We start from the raw sequence: 20513 nt of genomic DNA, 5'->3' as shown, positions 1-20513 counted from the left end.
TTACGTAGTTTTCGTTCACTATTAGCTGCTGGGGCGACGTTGCGCGACTTACGGAGAGTGTAACGCCCGGAGTCGAGGTTTTTGTTGCTAAGATTTGCCAATGCACATGCTCAAAATTACGTCACTTAACATGTAATATTAGTCGATTTGAGTGTTAAAAGGTAATCATTTCAGAAGCGTTTTTATTATCGTCCACCTGTGGGCTACGGCTAAAAGTTGGCAACTGAGCTAACGCTTCGCTGGTTATGGAGACTGCAACGCCTGCTGTCGATGTTTTTATTGTTAAGATTTGCGTGCGCGCATGTTAAAGAACCACGTTACATCCACTGTATCACTTATCGATTCTGACTGAATGGTGGACGTTTATAAACAAACATGGTTTGGCCATGTGAACACAGATTGTTGACGACTCGATCTACAATCAAATTTTCATACTCAGATTTGGATCAAACATATTGATCTAATTTACCTTCGCCATGTCCTTAATGTCTGCAAAACTTGGATAAAAAATTCCGACAAAGCTTCTGAATCCTATCGGTTTGGAAGCGGTCCACTAAACAAAGGTAAATTAAGAACGCCGGTGATTTATTCCATGCGGTCGTTCAACGCATTATGTCTGCAGTTCATTCGCTTCATAATACAGACAGAATTGATCTCACGGTGGCTTCTGGTTTCCGCTGTGGCTATAATGTAAAAATAACAAAGAAACCGTATCCCTTGTTAACAAGTAAGATGTATCCGGGGATTTTTGGATGAGTTGACATAAGAAGGGCTTTTGTCAACCCTGTGCTTCCCCTTGGCAAGGCTTTGGCTACGCCCCTGCCTACAAACAAAGGCAGATCAAGTGGTCTATGTTAAATGATGGGAAATGAACTGTCTGTTGGGTCAATTCATACTCAACGTAGGCTTCCCGAAGAATATTTTTCTGCGGTGGTGTGGTGTAAGGGAAAATAATTCGGAAAAAGCTACTGTTGCATGTGTCCACCATATGTTTCACACAACAATTAGTAGTAACACTGATCCAAAAATATGCAACAAAGCAGCCACACGATTGATTCGCAGTCAATCATACGGGAGACAGCCGGACCAGGGCGGTGGTCGCCGACGGCGGACGGGAGCAGGGCCCAGATAAGGAGTATATGATAGAGGGGCCTTCATTCTGTAGCTTGGTTTTTAAAGGAAAATCTTCAGTTTTATGGCTTTTGTCACATTATTTTCGGCAGTTTCAAGCCTCCGAATTTTTTCCGCCAAAAATGCTGTGACAAGTATTATGTGTTCAAAAGAAGCCAGCAAAATGAAGACGCTTGAAACATCTATCGCACTGTGAGCCAGAAATCCACTTTCAAAACTCTCACCATCCTATGTCCAAGCCGTATTTTGGCATCTACTCTGTGAAGGAGGTGCCTCCTGAATGACGCAAAATGCCCACCCGCTCGTGGAATTTCTTGGGAAGCTGGATGCCTTATTTGCCGAATGACGTAGATGAGTCGAATAGGCAAGATTGTGCACTGGTGAGAAACAGGTCTAGATTCATACTTAACATAGCAATCATGACATTTGAATACAGAGCGATAACAACCTCCACCTCTACCCCCCCCCCCCCCTCCTGGTCATCGGGCTGCCTTTGCAGAAAAAAGTTCCTGAAGTACGCACTTGCTTGCCCCCCTCCCCGCCACTTTTTGAAACGTTCATACGCCTATGCATTGAAGGACGCCTTAGACCAACAACTCAGCGACAAATATGTGCAACTGAGTTGTACTTCTCAAGACTGGTCTTGGCCAGCGGTAATATTGTGGCGAGGTTCGGCGCCGATCTGCAGGCGAGCTTATCACTCAGTTTGTCATATGGCCATCAGTTTCGTTGCGTTACGGCGTTATCTAGTGTAGTTTTCTTGAACGTGAAGTAGCTTTGTGTTGAAACCAACGCTGTCATCGAATTATGAATTAGCAAAGTTCCAGTCACACCATAAGAACGAGGCAAATTACAACTGAAGAAGGGAAATCCAGATGCCCAATTATGCGACACGACGAACATTCTCAGCCGCTCTGGTTTGTTCTGATTGAAAAGCCTAAGTTATTGATCATGATAAAATATAAAACAAAAAATGTGTTACCGTGCCTTTTTTTTCCCTACCAACTGTGCGAGAAGATTTTTGAGGCTTGACTTCTAAACACTATCATAAGGCTTGCCAGTTCTCTATTTCCAACCACGCTTGGCGTTGTTTACAACTATGCAGCCTTGCTATGCGCTAGGCAAAGGACATACTCGAATCGAAAGCCGGGACAGGAGTGCTGGAAGTGTGTCAGCTGGTTAGCACCGGGTATATAAGCGGGCATGCGCAGCTCTTTCCCCACACTAGGGGTTGAGGTCTCATCGCGGTCAGGCAAGAACGCAGGTGAGGAGGCGGAGCGGCGTCGGCAGGTGGCGCTAACCCGCGTCCGGCTTTGTCAACCCCGCTCGCTCGGCGGTGTGGTGTACGGCGCCTGCGTGCCGGTATGCTCCTCACTGGCGGCGAGGTCTGCTCGTGTCACTGGCTGCAGGCCGTCCCTGCGACAGGCGCTGAGCTGGCGTCAGTCACCGTGGTATGGTGAGCTGGCATCAGTCACCGTGGTATGGTGAGCTGGCGTCAGTCACCGTGGTATGGTGAGCTGGCGTCAGTCACCGTGGTATGGTGAGCTGGCGTCAGTCACCGTGGTATGGTGAGCTGGCGTCCGTGGTATGGTGAGCTGGCGTCAGCCGCCGTGGCATGGTGAGGTGGCCTCAGCCGCAGGCATGTGCTGAGACAGATTAGTTGAGGTGCATTGCAATGGTCAGAACAGAAGCTAAACCGTACACGATGTTATACGGCCCGGTGCTGTGCGGCAGAAAATTGTCGAACTCATCAGTGTGCGCAAGAGCACACCGACATCATCGTTTGATATGGATGCAGTCGGTGCGTACCGACGATATGTCTTAGCTTCAAGCCTAAATGCTCACTCTTTTAAGAATTTCCAGGCATATCAAGCCGTGGAAGAAAATTCAACAAACTGTGAATGGTTGGGAATAAGGCTTTGGGGTGAGATATCTAGTAACTTTCCTTGACCCTTGTACCACCGACGTGCGAAGCTAGCTACCACAAAACTATAGTACTGTGACGCAGGGTCAGAAAATGGCCCATTCTAATCGCGTCGCAAGCTTCGTTGTCCCAGCCCTTCCTGAATATAATTGGCGCATTACAGCTTCGGATTCCGAAATGAAGGCGATCGTCTGCATTGTGCTGGCTCTGTCAGCCGCCGTGGCTGCCAATGAAGGCTTCTATCCTTACTCGGTCCAGCGGACGCCCGACGCCTTCGACAACTACAATCGCAACCACTACCAGCCGGTCAAGCATAGCGGGTGAGTCACTTTGTGCACTGTCACACTTCGGTGCCTAATTTATCGTCGCAGGGTTATCGGAAATACGACCGCTGTTGCTGAGCATCTCATGACAGAATGTGCTTTTAAATGGTATTACCGTGCCTTCTCGGAGGTGCATTGTGGTGGAGGTGTCGGCGTTACTCCACCTCCGATGTGGACGCGCATCTCGGGCGACATGTGTTGGGCGATAACGTCTGTGTAATGGTCGAGATGCATACAAGAGTATTAAAGTAGTGTGGGTGAGATACAAAATGGAGGTACATCGCCGCGGAGATGAAATAGCAACACACCAGTACCACCGCCATCTGTTGCCAGACAGGAAAGCATTCAGAGATCTGTATCAAGAGCATGCTAGAATTACGTGTTCCGTTTCGAAATGGCTTTAGTGATCGACACCTCAAACTTCTTCAGTAGCTAAAGAGCAAAATGCTGAACAAGGCATATCCATCTAGCGAGCAATCGATGTAGTTCAATTTAAATGAGCTAATTTATGAGATCGAAGTTGAGTTGCAAATAAAATGATAGGTTACCAAGAATTGTTCGCAACCAAAAGGCCCCCGTAAGAAATGGGTATCACTGGCGCGGTAATACGATAACACGTCTGGGTCGTTTCAGCTTGTGGGACCGCCTGTTTGGAGCTAACCGGCGCCAGGGAATCCTCGAAGGCCTGGGAGGAATTGGTGGTCCCGGTGAGACACCGCTTATCCTCGTTTAAACGGAGGCATTGTATATACTAGTAACTCTGCTAGCAACTTTGTATGGTGAAGTTTGTTACTCCTGCTAACAGCGATGGAAGGTGCAGGAAGCAACACTATGACGCAGACCGCACAACGGTACGTTGCGCGGTTGCAGAGCCGCTTTTTGTAGAAGTGCACGCCCGAACTCTTTGACCTCTGGTCCTTTCACTGCGGGCCTGTTGCAATAGCGGATGGCCGTTTCGGTGATCCCGCTGTCGGTGTTGGCAGTCGCCGTGGTTGGGGTCGTGGTCGCCGGCATCATAGCCGCCACTGGACTCGCCGTCGTCATCGCCAACATCAACTCATCCGGCCGAGGTCTGGACACAGACGACTGGGAGGACAGCCAGTCGGTTTGGATGGACCAGCTGGTGCGGGACTTCGAGGACTCCTGGCAGACTGCGGAGTAGGCCCCAGACATCTGGCAGTTGGGCACGCCACTTCAAGAGCTTGGCAGCACTTAAGTTTCCGTGTTCATGCGGGCGGCATCCACCATGCTGTCCACCTTGCTAGCATGCACGGATGCGTATTGAAGTCAATCTTGGATGTCTTCCCTTACTGTTGACACCAAAACTGTTGCATGTTAGTTACCAGACGCGCCAAATGACTTCTGCCATTCATGTGGTATTAATGATTTGAAATGGGCTGTTTCCTCTTGCTGTTACATAAGAAGGTGCTTATCACTTTGGCCGGTTTCTGCCGAACAATTGATTACTGCTTGCTTTGTGCGTTGTTATTTGATTTCGCCAGTTCGTTTTTGTTATTTTTGGCGACTATGAGCAATTATTACCCCTGCGATGAAATGCAAGGAACTCGTTGTTACGCCTGTGGTGTTGATAATTATTCATGTCAACTGTTGTGAACACGTTCATCATGTGAAATACATTCCCATGAATGTCTCACTGGTACTGCACCAATTGATAAATCACCTTGATCTGTTTAGGGGCATTCTAGCCGAGCATGAATGAAAAAGACAGCGTTCTGGAGAACGAACGTTTGCGGAGATCCTGCACACCATTAGGGCAACATGGGGTTCACAGGTGGCAGTTAATGCAGCATGGTGCAACATCGGCTCATAATGTATAAATGCTACAAAGGGTAGATCAAAACGCGACCCTCGAGACATCAGAATCACTGCATAACTGCAAGCTTTGTGCGAGCGAAAACCATAACCGGCGACTTGAAACATGGTTTGAACGCTTCTTCCCGTAATACTCGCTTAGAAAAAGTTTGCTTGTCATTGTCTTGAGCACTGATGTCGTTTGGCAAGTTGATTCCCAATCTTCTACATATTATGATTAGGAAAACCTTTTGGCGTATCCACCTGTGCTCCGGGTTGTCTGCAGCGCAGCACCGTGCATCTGGGGTGAGGATGTGAAGCTACGGCTATTGCTCATTCTTGTTATTTTATTTGCCGTCTAAATATATTCAGAGCATCTGCATGACTAAAGGCCACACAGCTAATGCAATGAGCTCAGTGCAAAGGAAACCAAAAACCTGGTTCTCAGGGGCGTCACTTTGTATATTTTCGAGAGGCCTGGCCCTCCCCTCACCGACTTGAGCCCATCAATACTCTTCCGTCCCACCCTTTCCAATGTATAGGAGCAAAAAATGGAACGCTGTGCTAAAGAAATGTTGCGAATGTCTCTGAACTTCTGTTGTATTTGTGAAATTTTTCTGTACGCTAGACGCTGAAACACAACACCACCAACATCATGTTCATTCTGTGGCAAATAGCAAATGTACGGCCGTCCCACAAGGCACTACATTCCGTCTGATAGTCCAATTTGTTGGAGCGTCTGTCTTCCTCTTCGTCTTCCTGTGGCAGGGTGGGTTCGAGAGACGTATCGATGAGAAAATTTACTTAAAAGGCTAATCGTGTTTTCTAGAGCAGTCTTTTCCATTTCTAGAGTAGCCATTTCCAAATTTCCTGATATAACAGCTGTCAATTGGCTCTCAGTCAATGTCGTGCAAGATACCATAACGCAATCAAACAATGACATGTTGAGAAACATAACTACCAAACAGCGAAATTGCGTTGTCCAGAGCAATCTCTTATTTAAACGTATACCAGAAGTTACAAGTGAGCTTATGTCATTAAATTTGATGCACGCTTCAATACCTTACTTGGTGGGGCATTCTCTCTGAAGGGAGTGTTCCACATTTTTATAGGGTGTTAAACTGAAATAGCCATCTTGAAGATCATTCTGTACAGTTCACAGCCCCGCCCTTCTAACACGTATGCCCCTCAAGATTCTTAACTACACGCCCGCCAAGATGTGCAGACTTGTTCGAGTAGACTATTTCGGCGTCACCCAGGCATCCATGACGCCATAATAACGTCATTCCAATGCTGCCACTCCGCTGCGCATACAGCGATCAGCACAAATTTTGCGTTTCTACATGCGTCTTTGGGCAACCAACATAAACGACGTGAAAAATAATGCTGACGAATCCCGGTTAGTTCGTCAGATTTCATGACGTTTGTGGCGCAGAAACGACACATTAATAAACGCGTTTTGATACACATGGTTGGCTTGGGCATCACGGCGGTACGTGCCATTGCAGTCTGGTCATGCTCGCAGAGGTAATGTTTGGGCGTTGTTGGCTAGATTTTGCCTGTTTTTACTTAACTATTGTGCTTTATAACACACTTGCATGAATAATGAGCTTAATCGCATGGAATTATGAGCTCTTACGCAGTAGCTTTCCTCATATGCAGTTAAGAAGCTAGGGGGCTGCTGGGTTGCTAGTGAACTTCGAAAAGAAGTGTACTAAGATCAGTGACGAAAAGTGATGCATAAATTTATGAACCGAGATCATTAGCACACATAATGTTCACATGCAAGCTGCAAAAAAAAAGATTATGTCCACTGCATTGGACGCTTAAGGGGTGTCAATTTTTGCAAATTATGGGGGGCAAACCAAAAGCAAACCGACGTCCGGATGTAGCCCACTTTATTTGTATTTAGCGCTATATTTGTGTTTAATATTTGTATAATCTATAAAAGTATTTGATTTCAGCAGTATAGAAGTCATGCAGGACTAGATCTAGGGAGTAAGCACTAGATGCACGCGTCTCTTCTGATCGGCACATGCAGGTGACCCTTTAGAGGTCACTGTAGTGCGCCGATGGCGCACTTCTATGGCGGTCATTGGAGGTGGCACGAATTTGTGTTATTGGCGACGGGGTTAGCCACGAAGGACTTCGAGAATCCCCATATTCCACGGCTTTTCACTTTAACTTCACAAACCATTGCGTGTCTTATGACGCTATATATGTGAAGTTCATTGCACCGTTTATCCGCTCAGCTGTTACGATTTGTACCTCGTGGTGAGAGCAGCCATGACTATTCAGTATGAGTGGTACGAGACGCCACTACGCGGAAGGATCAAAGGAAATAGGTTATGTTGTGATCGTCTTTCACCCACATTTTTTTTGTAGCATTCCGGCCAAAACCATTGGGAGACAAGTCACCATTGGGGGCCCAACTCAACACTGGGAGGAGGTGGGGGGGGGGGGGGGGGGAAGGGCCAGGACCCGCACAAAAGAATAGAAATCGACACCCGTGCGGTGCAGTACCAGTGAGACATTCATGGAAATGTATTTCACATGATGGACGTTTTCATAACAGATCACATCGGTAATTATCAATACCACAGGCGTAACAACAAGCTCCTTGCGTCTTTTCGCAGAGTTAAGAATTGCTTATAACCGCAAAAAATAACAACAACGAACTGGCGAAACCAAATAACAACGCACAAAACAAGCAGTAATTAATTGTTCGGTAGAAATCGGCCAAAATGACAAGCACCTTCCTACGTAACAGTAAGAGGAAAAAGCCCATGTCACATCATTAATACCACGTGAATGGCCGAAGTAATTTGATGCGGTCCGGTAAATGCCATGTAACAGTTCTTGTGTCAACAGGAGGGGAAAACATCCAAGCTTGACTTCAAAACCCATCCGTCCGTGCTAGCGGCGTCACAATGGTGGGATCGCGCGTGGGAGGGGGCGGAGGAGGCGCATCGCAAACATCTAGAAAGCACCTTTCAAAAACGTTGGAAGCTACGGCTCACAGCCGCAGCAGGAGCCCAGATGAACTGTCTGAAGGGGGGGAGGATGCATTAAACTGCGGAGCGAATTAAGCGAGCTTCTCTGGTCCAGTTCATGATCAGCTTTCAGACGAGAACACAAGAACATTCGAGGCTGGGTTACGTTATGCAGTCCGCCAAGCAAGATGAACACCGCCCGGATGAACACGAAAACTAAAGTGCTGATGGGCTCTTGAAATGGCGTGCCCAGTTGCTAGATGTCTGAGGATTACTCCGTAGTCTGCCAGGAGTCCTCGAAGTCCCGCACCAGCTGGTCCATCCAAACCGACTGGCTGTCCTCCCAGTCGTCCGTGTCCAGACCTCGGCCGGATGAGTTGATGTTGGCGATGACGAAGGCGAGTCCAGTGGCGGCTATGATACCGGCGACCACGACCCCAACCACGGCGACTGCCAACACCGACAGCGGGATCACCGAAACGGCCATCCGCTATTGCAACAGGCCCGCAGTGAAAGGACCAGAGGTCAAAGAGTTCGGGCGTGCACTTCTACAAAAAGCGGCTCTGCAACCGCGCAACGTACCGTTGTGCGGTCTGCGTCATAGTGTTGCTTCCTGCACCTTCCATCGCTGTTAGCAGAAGTAACAAACTTCACCATACAAAGTTGCTAGCAGAGTTACTAGTATATCCAATAGTAAATGCCTCCGTTTAAACGAGGATAAGGGGTGTCTCACCGGGACCACCAATTCCTCCCAGGCCTTCGAGGATTCCCTGGCGCCGGTTAGCTCCAAACAGGCGGTCCAACAAGCTGAAACATCCCAGGCATGTCATCACATTACCACGTCAGTGATGCCCCTGTGTCTTGATGGCCTTTTGGATTGCGGACAATTCTTGGTAACGTTTTATTTCAATTCTAACTGAACTTGGATCTCGACAAGTTGGCCCATATAAATTGAAATATACACATTGGACGCTAGATGGGCAAGACTTTTCAAGATTTTGGTCTTTAGATTCTGACGAACTTTGATGTGCCAATCACCAAAAGCCATTTCGAAACGCAGCACATCCTTTAAACAGGCTCTTTATGCTGATATCTGAATGTTTTCCTGCTCTGCCAACAGATGGCGGTGGTGCTGGTGAGTTGCTATTTCATCTCCACGGCGATGTACCTCCATTTTGTACCTCACCCACACTACTTTAATACTTTTGTATGCATCTCGACTATTACACAGACGTTATCGCCCAACACATGTCGCCCGAGAAGGGCGTCCACATCGGAGGTGGAGTAACGCCGACACCTCCACCACAATGCACCTCCGAGAAGGCACGGTAATACCATTTAAAAGCACATTCTGTCATGAGATGCTCAGCAACAGCGGTCGTATTTCCGATAACCCTGCGACGATAAATTAGGCACCGAAGTGCGACAGTGCACAAAGTGACTCACCCGCTATGCTTGGCCGTCTTGTAGTGGTTGCGATTGTAGTTGTCGAAGGCGTCGGGTGCCCGCTGGACCGAGAAAGGATAGAAGCCTCCATTGGCAGCCACGGCGGCTGACAGAGCCAGCACAATGCAGAAGATCGCCTTCATTTCGGAATCTGGAAGTGCAGTCGGCCAATTAAAACGATGCTGATTGAGGAAGAGCTGGGACAACGCCGCTGCAGTGCAACTGAACTAAGTCGTCTCGGCACATGTGTGCGGTCTGGTTTACTCAGGGCAGTGCTAATAGCCCAACATGCATCGTAAAACTAATTGGTTTCCGGTACGGTATGCGCAAAAAAGCAGTGTCCGTGGATGACCTCTGCACTTTGTGACACCGTTATGATCGTTAAATGTTTTCCACATCCGTGTGTCAGCGTAGGTGACACTGACAGCGGCGCGTCAGCCCAGAGGCCTGCGGTCCAGGACGCCTCAGTATTAGAGCGGCGCCTTACGTGACAGAATGACGCTCAGTCCAGGTCATACCACGGCGGCTGACGCCAGCTCACCATGCCACGGCGGCTGACGCCAGCTCACCATGCCACGGCGACTGACGCCAGGTCACCATACCACGGTGGCTGACGCCAGCTCACCATGCCACGGTGACTGACGCCAACTCACCATGCCACAGCGGCTGACGCCAGCTCACCATGCCACGGCGGCTGGCGCCCGCTCAGAGCACCTGGCCAGACCACGCCGCCACCATCCGGCAGTGTCAGCGGCGCACGGGCGTACGGCGCGCGCCGTACACCACACTGCCGAGCGAGCGGGGTTGACAAAGCCGGACGCGGGTTAGCGTCACCTGCCGACGCCGCTCCGCCTCCTCACCTGCGTTCTTGCCTGACCGCGATGAGATTTAACCCCTAGTGTGGGGAAGGAGCTGCGCATGCCCGCTTATATACCCGGTGCCAACCAACTGACACACTTCTAGCACCCCTTGCCTCGGCTTTCGATTCGAGCATGTCCTTTGCCTGGCGCATAGCAAGGCTGCATAGTTGTGAGCAGCGCCAGGCGTAGTTGGGAACAGAGAACTGGCAAGCCTTGTGGTAGTGTTTAGAGGACAAGCCTCAAAAATCTTCTCGCATACATGCTAGCTAGATTAAGGGCACGGGAACACATTTCTTTTACATTTATTTCTATAACAATCAATAACTGCGATCTTTCAATCAGAACAAACATGAACGGCTGAGTGTGTTCGTCGTGCTGCATCCTTTGATGTTCAGATTTCCCTTCTTCAGTTGCAATCGGTCTTGTTCTATTTGTGTGATTGGAACTTTGCTAATTTATAATTCGATCTGAGCGTTGGTCCCAGTGCGAAATCACTTTACTTTTGAGATAGCTAGATTACGCTGTAACACAACGAAGCTGATGACCAGATGACAACCTGAGCGAAAAGGTCACTGTCCGCTTACAGATCGGCGCCGAATCTCAATTACCGCCGAACAATTACCGCCGGCTGAGACCAGTCTTGAGTAGTACAACTTAGTTATAGATATTTGTCGGTAGGTTGTTGGTCTAATGCCTCTTCCAAGGACACCAACGGAAGTACGGGCTATGCCGCGGGTCACGTGGTATGGCTGCGCAATATGGCAGCCGCCCTAAATCTGCTTCGTTTCCTTACCTCTAATAATTCGTCGGAAGCGCGCTTTACCGGCTGCGAAGTAGACCAGCATCTGTGCAAGATTGCCAACTTTTATTTGACGGTGACAAGGATTATATTCAGAGTATCGTTTTGTGTCTACGTTTATATTTTTCGGTGACTCTACAGCTAGCTTGCAAGAACAACGGGACGCAGTGCTTTGGGCATCAAAGTTCAGGCCACTAGAACTACTTTGTCGAAAATGCATGGGATGGAAGCGATAGAAAGAGGGCGAACATTTTCCAAACATGTTCTGTTCGCTCTGCTTGATTGTTGCAGTGTATTTTTTATAAGTAGTTTGGGCGTTACACAGAGTCGCCCCAAGGTCATAAGATCGCTATGTGCTCCATCGGCTTAAGATCATATTTCTTTGAGTACCGCGACTTCTCGAGCGCAGGCAAAACGCAGCTGAGCACACGAGCGTACGCCCCACCCCGTCCTCCCTCTCCTATTGCCGCCTTACCCTCCTACAGTGACATGGATGTGTACGAAATATCACATCGTGCCAATGATCCTTGAAGAATCTTGAAAAACGTCATCTTTTCAGACGACATTTTTGCTTTTTGACGGACGACAGAGGACAACATTGCTTTTTCAGTTTTTTCGGGGGGGGAAATTTCAGGTTGCTTTTTTCGCGCAGCTCTCAGATACCAAAGAAAAACATGAAGGCATAGAAACCTAAATGCTCCCTTCTTTTTCACTTGGGAAAACGAGGCTCAAATAAGGAGATCACGTGCATGAGGACTTAGATTAAGACTCAATCACATTCACTTCGTACATTTAAACTTATTTAATGTTAACGGTACCCCAGCTTGATCAAGCCCGTGCCCACTCCTCCCCTCAAAAGATTTTGTGAAACTAGAGCACTCATGGAAATCTATGCTCATAAACATGATTAGACATTGAACACATTGCTGGATATCCGTTCACGAAGCACCAGGATCTAAACCATCTTAATTAAACAAATGGCCTGCATTCCAAGTGTATTTCATGTACCTTGCATGAGGACTGACGTAAAACCGGGATCCCAAGTTATCCCACGAGAATATACACTGCACGGGATTCGGATCGGTTGGTTGGTTGGTTATCTGGGCCTGAGGGCACATCGACTGCACGTCATGCAGTGGCCATGGATGCAGACATGCCTCACAGTTCATACACTGGCACCTCCCCTTAATTCTTGGAATTACGTCGGTTGTAATCTTTTAATGACCAAGTCATTAAATACGATATCGCACCGTGCCGAGCGTCACTGTCTTATCATTGCGATGGTCCAGTGGTCTGCGTACAATAATACCGGCTTAACATTTAAAGACATACAAATTGTGTACGTTGATATGAACAAAATCATCAGCATTAACATGCCATGGAAGTGTATTTCTACCGACAGCACACACGTAAGCAGATACGACGCATTCTGTCCAAATCAGGTATGACTCATCCTGTCCAAAGAACTTTTCACAAACGCAGTAAGACAATATTCACATGCTGTACAGCCACAAAGGAGACCGCACCAAGCACGGCGATGTACAGCTTCCCGTCCTCAGGCGCACAACTACTACCAAATACTTCTACCAAACTACCAAATAAACTGCCAAAATCTTGTTCAAACTACCAAATACGTCACCATGAGACCATCAAACCCATCTTCAAACACCATCATCACACATCATCGCACCAAGGCATCACCGCATCCACATCCACAAGCCAGATAAAGACCGCGCAATGTTTAACGGGACTCCATCCCAGCCCTGCGCGCGGCAGCAGCCCGAGCCGGGCCGGTATTCGGGACCGGCATGTAGCGGACGGCTGGGTGCCCCAAGGCGAGCATTGTCGGTTCCTGCGCACGCCATCTCTATTCTTCAATACCATGCAAACACTATATAGATATCTTGCACACTTCCCCAAACACATCCGAACTGAAATGCGTGTAAACTCTGCATTTGGAACGACTAGAAAGGCCTCAGAAAGCGAAGCCCAGTATCCTTTAACCATATCTACATACTGAAAGGCCTGGATACTTCCACAAAGAGCTATCTGATGTACATGCAGTAATCAAAGCGCTGAAATGAGAGAAAACAATCTGCCTAACAACACTTCTATGGCGGGTTGTCTGTTTGTTTAACTATGAAGCTTGCCGTTTCATGATATCAACTTGACATGACATGTTCAACGACCCAGCGCACGGGTTTGCTAGACGAAGTCCTGCAGGCAGTGTGGCGCTGCAGCACAACGCTGTCCCACACCCCGCAGGTACTGGTGGTCAACCCTTCCGACCTCCGGAGAACGACCGGCGAGTACAAGCCGCCGTCCACGAAGTGGACTGCTCTTCCGTCTCTCCGGCCGGAGGACAGGGATGGTAGCCAAATGTTTCCGCTGACCTAGTTGACGTTGCGCGTAGATCTGGCTCTGGCGGAGGGGGGGGGGGGGGAGGGACAGCAACGGAGGACGTTGCGGCACACCAGTCAGTCATGAATGCCGACAGCGCCTCGTCCCATGTCAGGCCTTGCTCAGGATGACCGTTCATATCCTGAAGAATGGACTCCTGCATGTTGTCCAAGAGATCCAACAGAATATTGCGTGCACCGGCCTTTGCCTCAGCCACAGGCGGGGGAGACTGCGGATCACCGCGGGCGCCGACAGATTTGACGGTCCCACGTGATGAGAGATTCACGAAGACGGTCTCACGTGACGGGAGATTCACGAAGTCATTGCCATCGCTATCGTCATATATCGCTATCATATATATCATATCATCATATCAGTATCCTATCATAGCATAGCTTATCATATCATATCACATCAAGCTTACCATATAATTATCATATCATATCATTATCATATCATATCATCATATATCGCTATCGTCATATCATCATCTGCGCATATCGAAGCCATTGTCATCGCCATTGTTATCTGGGTCTTCCACGAGGCTGAACGACTGACATCTCGGTGGCCTCTCCGGACGGCCCTGGCATCGGCTCTATGACGGGGATGGCATCTGCCCTCAGGGTGGCAAATCATCCAAATGGCGTATCACGTCATCCTGCCAAGACAGAATAGTCCGGTTACCTTTCGGAAATAGGCAGATTTCATGGAAAGAAGGTAATCCGCGTCCTCTCAAAATGGCGTGTAATTTACAGAGACTACGGTGTTGGGTTTGATCAACTATTACAAGGCACCGTACTCATTCCTTATTTTGATATCTCTTTATTGCCCGGGCCTGCAGAGATTTGGAATACTTCCTATATTTCTGTCCACCGTGTAGTGGCTGGGTCTATGTCTTAAATAGGCATGTGAGGCCATGACTGTTCCTTTGGAAGCATCTTAAAAGCGTTCTAAAGCAATGAGCATCGCAACATGTTGGAATTTTTGTAAACTAATGCACGGAAAACTATTTAATGGTAGTCAAAAATATTTGATGAGTTAAGCACAGTCAGTATTATGAAACATCAATACTATCACTGTTTGTATTCATTTAAGATGATCAGCAGAAATTCACTGCATCATGCTTCATAGAATATGTAGATGCTGGAGAATAGCCCTGACATGTTCTGTCCTGCTGCATAAGTATTCAGCTAGTTTTTTTGTGCGAGCAGCTTGTTTTGGATGGAGCAGGCAGTGCGATCAATGTGGAAACACATTGCAAAAGCGCACATTATGCCTGACATGTCTGGTGTATGGGTACACCATGTATGGTGTGCCAGTGATATCATGATAATTTCAGCACATAATCTGTAAATCCAAGAGCTCACGGTTTGGCAGACCGATGCCACCAGTGCCAAAGATTTCAGTGTCGATGTCTCAAGGAATTATGATGTTTCAAAGATAACTTCAAGCAAACATGCCCAAAAAGCATTTCTTTAAGCTTAAATAATTCGAAAATTCGGTGCAATCTGGCCTGGAAATAGTTTCACACACATGAGCATGAGGATCGGTGCACAAATTTCTTGTAGGTGTCCTGTGCAGTGGATGAAATCTTTTTTTGCAAACTGAATGTAAACCTTACGCGTGATAATGGCCTCAGTTCATAACCATATACATCACGTTTCATCACTGATCTTGGTACACTTCTTTGCGATGCTCACTAGCCGACCAATCAAAACAATCACCTTTTGATCACTGTAATATACCATTCCATCATATCCTTCAATGATATTTGATATGAGGAAGAGACATCAGCATGATGGAAAACCCATTCATCATTTACCCAACAGCTCCCTAGATTCTTTGTCGCATGTGTGCAAAGCTTCTGCATATGGGCTTAAAATTTTCCAAGCCATTAAACTCATTAGTCACGCAGGTGTGTTATTGAACACAATAATTAAATAAAAACAGACAAAATCTAGCCAACAACACCCAAACATTACCTCTGCGAGCATGACCAGACTGCAATGGCACGTACCGCCGTGATGCCAAGCCAATCACATGTATAGAAACGCTTTTATTAATGCGTCGCATCTGCGCCGCAAATGTCATGAAACATGAAGAACTTACTAGAGTCCGTCAGCACTATTTCTCACTTGTTTATATTGGTTGCCTGGAGACGCATACACAAAAAAATATATGCCGATCGCTGCATGGCCAACAGAATGGCAGCATTGGAATGACGTTTTTACGGCGTCATGGATGCCTGGGTGACCCTGAGATAGTCTCCCCGAACAAGTCTGCACATATTCGCAGGCGTGTAGTTAGAAAATAGAGGAGTAAACGTCTTAAGAAGGGCGGGGCTGCGAACTACACCGAATGATCTTCGAGATGGCTATTTCAGCTCAACACCCCGTACAAATGTGGAACACTCCCTTCTGAGCGAATGCTCCACCTTCGAATATGTTGAAGCAAGCATCAATTGTGATGAAATAAGCTCACTTCTAACTACTGGTATGCTTTGCGCTTAAAGACTGCTCTAGACAACACAATTTCGCTGATTTGTAAACATGTTCCTCTAGACGTCATTGTTTAATTACCTTATGGTATCTTGCAAAACATTGACCGGGAGCCAATTGACAGCTGTCATATCTGAAAATTGGTAAAGGACTGCTCTAGAAATGGAAAAGACCTCTAGAAAACTCAATTTTTTGTCCAACACATGCACACATAGATGCAGAAAAAGGGTATGAAATGGAAAGGACTGCTCTAGAAATGGAAAAGACCTCTAGAAAACTCAATTTTTTGTCTAACACATGCGCACATAGATGCAGAAAAAGGGTATGAAATGGAAAGGACTGCTCAAGAAAACACAATTTTTCTGTTTAGTAAATGTGCTTATAGATACGTCGTTGTTTGATTGCATCGTGCCTTACACAGCATCTATCGTAAGCCAATCGGCAGTCGTTATGTCTTGAAATCGTGCTCACGAACGCCAGATATGAATAACTCGACCTTTTTTGTCTTGATCATAGCATGGCTTACTACATGGCACGATTTGAATGACGTCATTATGATATAGGTAAGGCAGTAGTATTAGCCTTATTCCTTGGAGAAAACCAGGTGAATAGAGATATAGTTGGGCTAAAATTTCGGAAACATGCTATTATCGAAACAATAGCAGAAGTGCACTTTTGCTATTGTTGCGGCATCGAAAGGCCTTCAGTGTTTGTATTTCAGTCAAAACCCCACATGAATGTGGAGCACTTTCTATAACTTGAAATAATTTTTTAGGTCAATTTTGAACATCCAAAACTTAAACCCTCACCTCCAGCGTAGATTCTTGGAACCATGGTTGATGCTAATTTTAATTGGCAACGTCAGGTATTTGCCACCGTGAAACGGTGTTACAGCACCCAGTAGGTCCTGCCAAATTGAGCCATCAACTGCCAGTTGGAACCAAAAGACTATGATTGAAGGGCCCGTTCATCCTAACATCATATGCTGCTTCACAGCATGAGGCGGGCACTCTCGAACGCAAGCGCACAGGATCCAAAAACTGCTAAATTTGGCGCCAGAATTATCAAAAGAACGCAAAAAACGAACAAATGCCTGTCGCCCTGGAAATTCTCGGGTGGTTCAGAATTAACGGACTGTTGACTGAGCATGACCTTTTCGTTCTACACCACCTGCCGCCACCACCTACACCACCTGCCACCACCACCTACACCACCTGCCGCCACCACCTACACCACCTGCCACCACCACCTACACCACCTGCTACCACCACCTACACCACCTGCCACCCCCACCACCTACACCACCTGCCACCACCACCTACACCACATGCCACCACCACCTACACCACCTGCCACCACCACCTACACCACCTGCCACCACCACCTACACCACCTGCCACCACCACCTACACCACCTGCCACCACCACCTACACCACCTGCCACCACCACCTACACCACCTGCCACCACCACCTACAGCACCTGCCAAGGCCGCCAACGGCGTTGAAGTTTACAAGCCCTTGTGGTCCTTCGCTGCGAGCTGTCAGCCAAGTCCACCTGAAGCTCTGAAAGCCTTCGGTTGCAAGCCCCGCGTGTTCGAACTGAAATCACCCGCCGACCATTCGCGCAACTGCAATCGCAGTTGCACGTTTAATCGTCTGCCACAAGATGTCAGGGCTCTAGCATCGGCGAGGCATTGCCGAGCTGGTGTGTCGAACTGATTGTAAGCTGACTGTGCGAATCGTTCGGCCTAGGTGCTCTTCTTTATGAAAAATGGCATATTCCTACGCAAATTGCAATTGAACTAACTGATGTGTTCGTCGCTACGCTTAGTACATGTATCGACTTGGGAATCGGAAGAACCAGGTCGTGGATATTCTTACGAATGCATATGCGTCTCGTATTGTATGGTATATGCAGTGTTTTAGTGCAGTAGTGCGTTGTATATGTAAGGGAAGGTATAGCCTAATATTACACTGCTAGTTCGTCACCCAGCTTGTTTATTCTTGTTGCTTTCGACCACGAATTATTTCATCAGCTCGCGTTGATGTTGCCATTTCATTGTCTCGCTTTCGTCATTCATTGTATCGGTTCATTCAATTTGCAGTTTCTGTAATGTCCTTAGTTCCTGAGCAGGTTCAAATGCCTGCTTGTCCATTGCAAGTTTTGTCTGGTTTATTTTACCCCTCCGGCTTTCTCTCTTAGCTTTTTTTTAATCTCTTAGATTAACTCTGATCTCCAGGTTCTTTCTTCCATTTTTTCGATTTATTTGGTCCAGCGTCAATCGCCATCACCACCAAGCATTCGTTCGGTGGTGATGTGACATGGCTCCCACCACAGGCACCGGCGCCCCTTCGGGGAGGACTGTCTACCCAGACATCCAGCCATCAAAATCGTGCACCGTCCGACGGCCGTTGTCGCTACCTGGGAGAAGTGCCGCAGCACCTGGCTCGCCGACGCTGAACACGCCATCCAAATTAAAAGTCGGGTACTCCTAGATACTAGATACAAATACTAGATACTAGATACAAAATGTCGGGTACTCCTAGATACTCGCGAGCATTATCTATACATACATCGTTTATCTAAACCACAGCCACACGCACAACACTTCACGGGACATTGGGCTAGACTAGACTGGACTTCACTTATTGGCCCTCACTTTCCGCACATTGCTTCTACTGGACATTGGGTTAAACTCGGCATGTTCGCAGACATCTAAAACTTAGTAGCCATCAGTGGCATCATGGGCGTAGGAACAGGGAGGGGGGGGACAGGGGGCCATGCCCTCCCTCCCCACTTTTGAAGGTGGAGCAAGCAGCAATGTTAACTGCCCCCTCTCCACTTTTCAGATTAAGGTTGCATTTGGATTACTTTTGCACTGCATTAAATATTCATGCCGATTTACATAGTTCACCAGCCATCTCCCTTAAGATTAGTCATCATTTTCATTTGCTCATTAGCAATTGCTCAGTGTTACAGCCGCAAGGCCCACGCCGCACAGCCTGGAGACTGCAGCGCCGGGCGTCGAGGCTGTTATTGTTATGACTTGCGGGCATGAACGTTCAACACCATATTACGTAGTTTTCTTATCAGTAATCAGCTTTGACAGGATCTTGAGCATTTTAAGACGAACATGGGTTAGCCATGTTAACACATGGAACCTCATTTCATCTACAGTCTACAGTCATGGAGAACTCCATATCTCTGAAGAACACAGAAAAGCACGGAGCTGGAATCTATGTGACAACAATCGGACTACCTGCGGTGATCATGAATGTGGTTGCGTCAATGAGGGTTCCTATGCTGATCCGGGATTAACTGCGCGGGTCAGAACGCCTCCCGTGTCTGGGATGGGAACAATGTGATGAGATATACCCTGCTAATGCCCTCCGCATCGACCAGGAGATTCCGCCCCGTGCCACCGGAATGATAGCCAGAAGATGCTTGGCGATGTGACGGAATGGCCCTTCGGCCCTTGACCGGGAACGGTAATGTAACCCTGGTGTTCTACTCAAGAGGCCCTTGCTCGGAAGGAAATGAGGGGTGTTATTATTGTTGAGTAGAGTGGGGGTCTCATTATTGTTGAATAGGGTGGGTCGAAATGAATTTTAAAAATCAGCAAGGGGATGCCATGTTTGCCTGATAACGTTCATATTTCAGAATGGATTAGTGAAACAAATTACATTTAAATGTATGAACATGCCCGCCCAAAACCACGAGAGCAAGGACAAGGATGGCATGGGCTACAGCTTCCGTAAAACCGAACCGCTTCAGCCACTGCAAGTGCCACCAGACGGCGGGCGCCGTGTTAATCTGCCTTCTGGAAAGATAAACAGCTGCGAAAACACGAAAAATAGAGATGTTACCTTAGCTCTTCCAGTTCAACCACCAGATTCCAGCCCCACTTCGCGGTGCTTTAAGGGCCAATCCGTTCTTTTCATCAGTCTAAAAATTGCACACGTGAAATATGCGCTCAGACTGCCTTCTAAATGTAAGATCTGATGTCATGAAGCGTCCAAGGATACTTTTTCAGAAGTGTAGCCCTCTTCGTCCACACGTTGCCCACAACTTAATATTAACTGCTAGGCCGACGCTGAGCAGCTTACGGAGACTGCAACGCCTGGGGTCGAGGTTTTTGTTGCTAAGATTGGCGAGCGCGCATGTTAAGAAAGACGTTACATAAATTGTATCACTAATCGATTCTGACGGAATGGTGGACATCTCCAGGCAAACATATCTCGGCCATGTTAATACACATTGCTGACCACTCGATCTTCAAATTTGGATCAAACATATCGATCTACAATCTCCCTTCGCGATGTCCT

General features: G+C 47.5%; 2 protein-coding genes across 2 annotated transcripts; one reads left to right on the top strand and one right to left on the bottom strand.

Annotated features, from left to right (window-relative positions):
* The first annotated feature begins 2317 nt into the window (after window positions 1-2317).
* Window positions 2318-4922, top strand: LOC119096970 (uncharacterized). The gene is made up of 4 exons (XM_037219976.1): window positions 2318-2395; window positions 3219-3375; window positions 4012-4085; window positions 4362-4922. Exons 1-4 carry the CDS (start codon window positions 2335-2337, stop codon window positions 4538-4540), a joined length of 471 nt encoding a protein of 156 aa, XP_037075871.1. The 5' UTR covers window positions 2318-2334; the 3' UTR covers window positions 4541-4922.
* Window positions 4923-7718: 2796 nt separating this feature from the next.
* Window positions 7719-10531, bottom strand: LOC119096960 (uncharacterized). The gene is made up of 4 exons (XM_037219966.1): window positions 10490-10531; window positions 9630-9780; window positions 8917-8990; window positions 7719-8633 (listed from the first exon to the last, which is right to left on the bottom strand). The coding sequence occupies exons 2-4, from the start codon at window positions 9770-9772 to the stop codon at window positions 8455-8457; spliced, it is 396 nt and encodes a 131-aa protein (XP_037075861.1). The 5' UTR covers window positions 9773-9780; window positions 10490-10531; the 3' UTR covers window positions 7719-8454.
* Between the last annotated feature and the right edge of the window lie 9982 nt (window positions 10532-20513).

The sequence above is a fragment of the Pollicipes pollicipes genome, unplaced genomic scaffold (assembly GCF_011947565.3).
Source record: "Pollicipes pollicipes isolate AB1234 unplaced genomic scaffold, Ppol_2.1 Scaffold_2294;HRSCAF=2690_pilon_pilon_pilon, whole genome shotgun sequence".
NCBI lineage: Eukaryota > Metazoa > Arthropoda > Thecostraca > Pollicipedomorpha > Pollicipedidae > Pollicipes > Pollicipes pollicipes.
The sequence above is the reverse complement of the archived record's forward strand: the minus strand, read 5'-3'. Positions and strand labels throughout refer to the sequence as shown.

Bases quoted from the DNA above. Each gene is read 5' to 3' on its own strand.
- LOC119096970 (XM_037219976.1), top strand. From the start codon at position 2,335: ATGCGCAGCTCTTTCCCCACACTAGGGGTTGAGGTCTCATCGCGGTCA. The intron at 2,396-3,218 runs GTGAGGAGGCGG...GGCGCATTACAG, and splicing joins GCGGTCAGGCAAGAACGCAG to CTTCGGATTCCGAAATGAAG. The intron at 3,376-4,011 runs GTGAGTCACTTT...GGGTCGTTTCAG, and splicing joins CAGCCGGTCAAGCATAGCGG to CTTGTGGGACCGCCTGTTTG.
- LOC119096960 (XM_037219966.1), bottom strand. From the start codon at position 9,772: ATGAAGGCGATCTTCTGCATTGTGCTGGCTCTGTCAGCCGCCGTGGCT. The intron at 8,991-9,629 runs GTGAGTCACTTT...GGGATGTTTCAG, and splicing joins AAGACGGCCAAGCATAGCGG to CTTGTTGGACCGCCTGTTTG. The intron at 8,634-8,916 runs GTGAGACACCCC...CGGTGTTGGCAG, and splicing joins GGGAGGAATTGGTGGTCCCG to TCGCCGTGGTTGGGGTCGTG.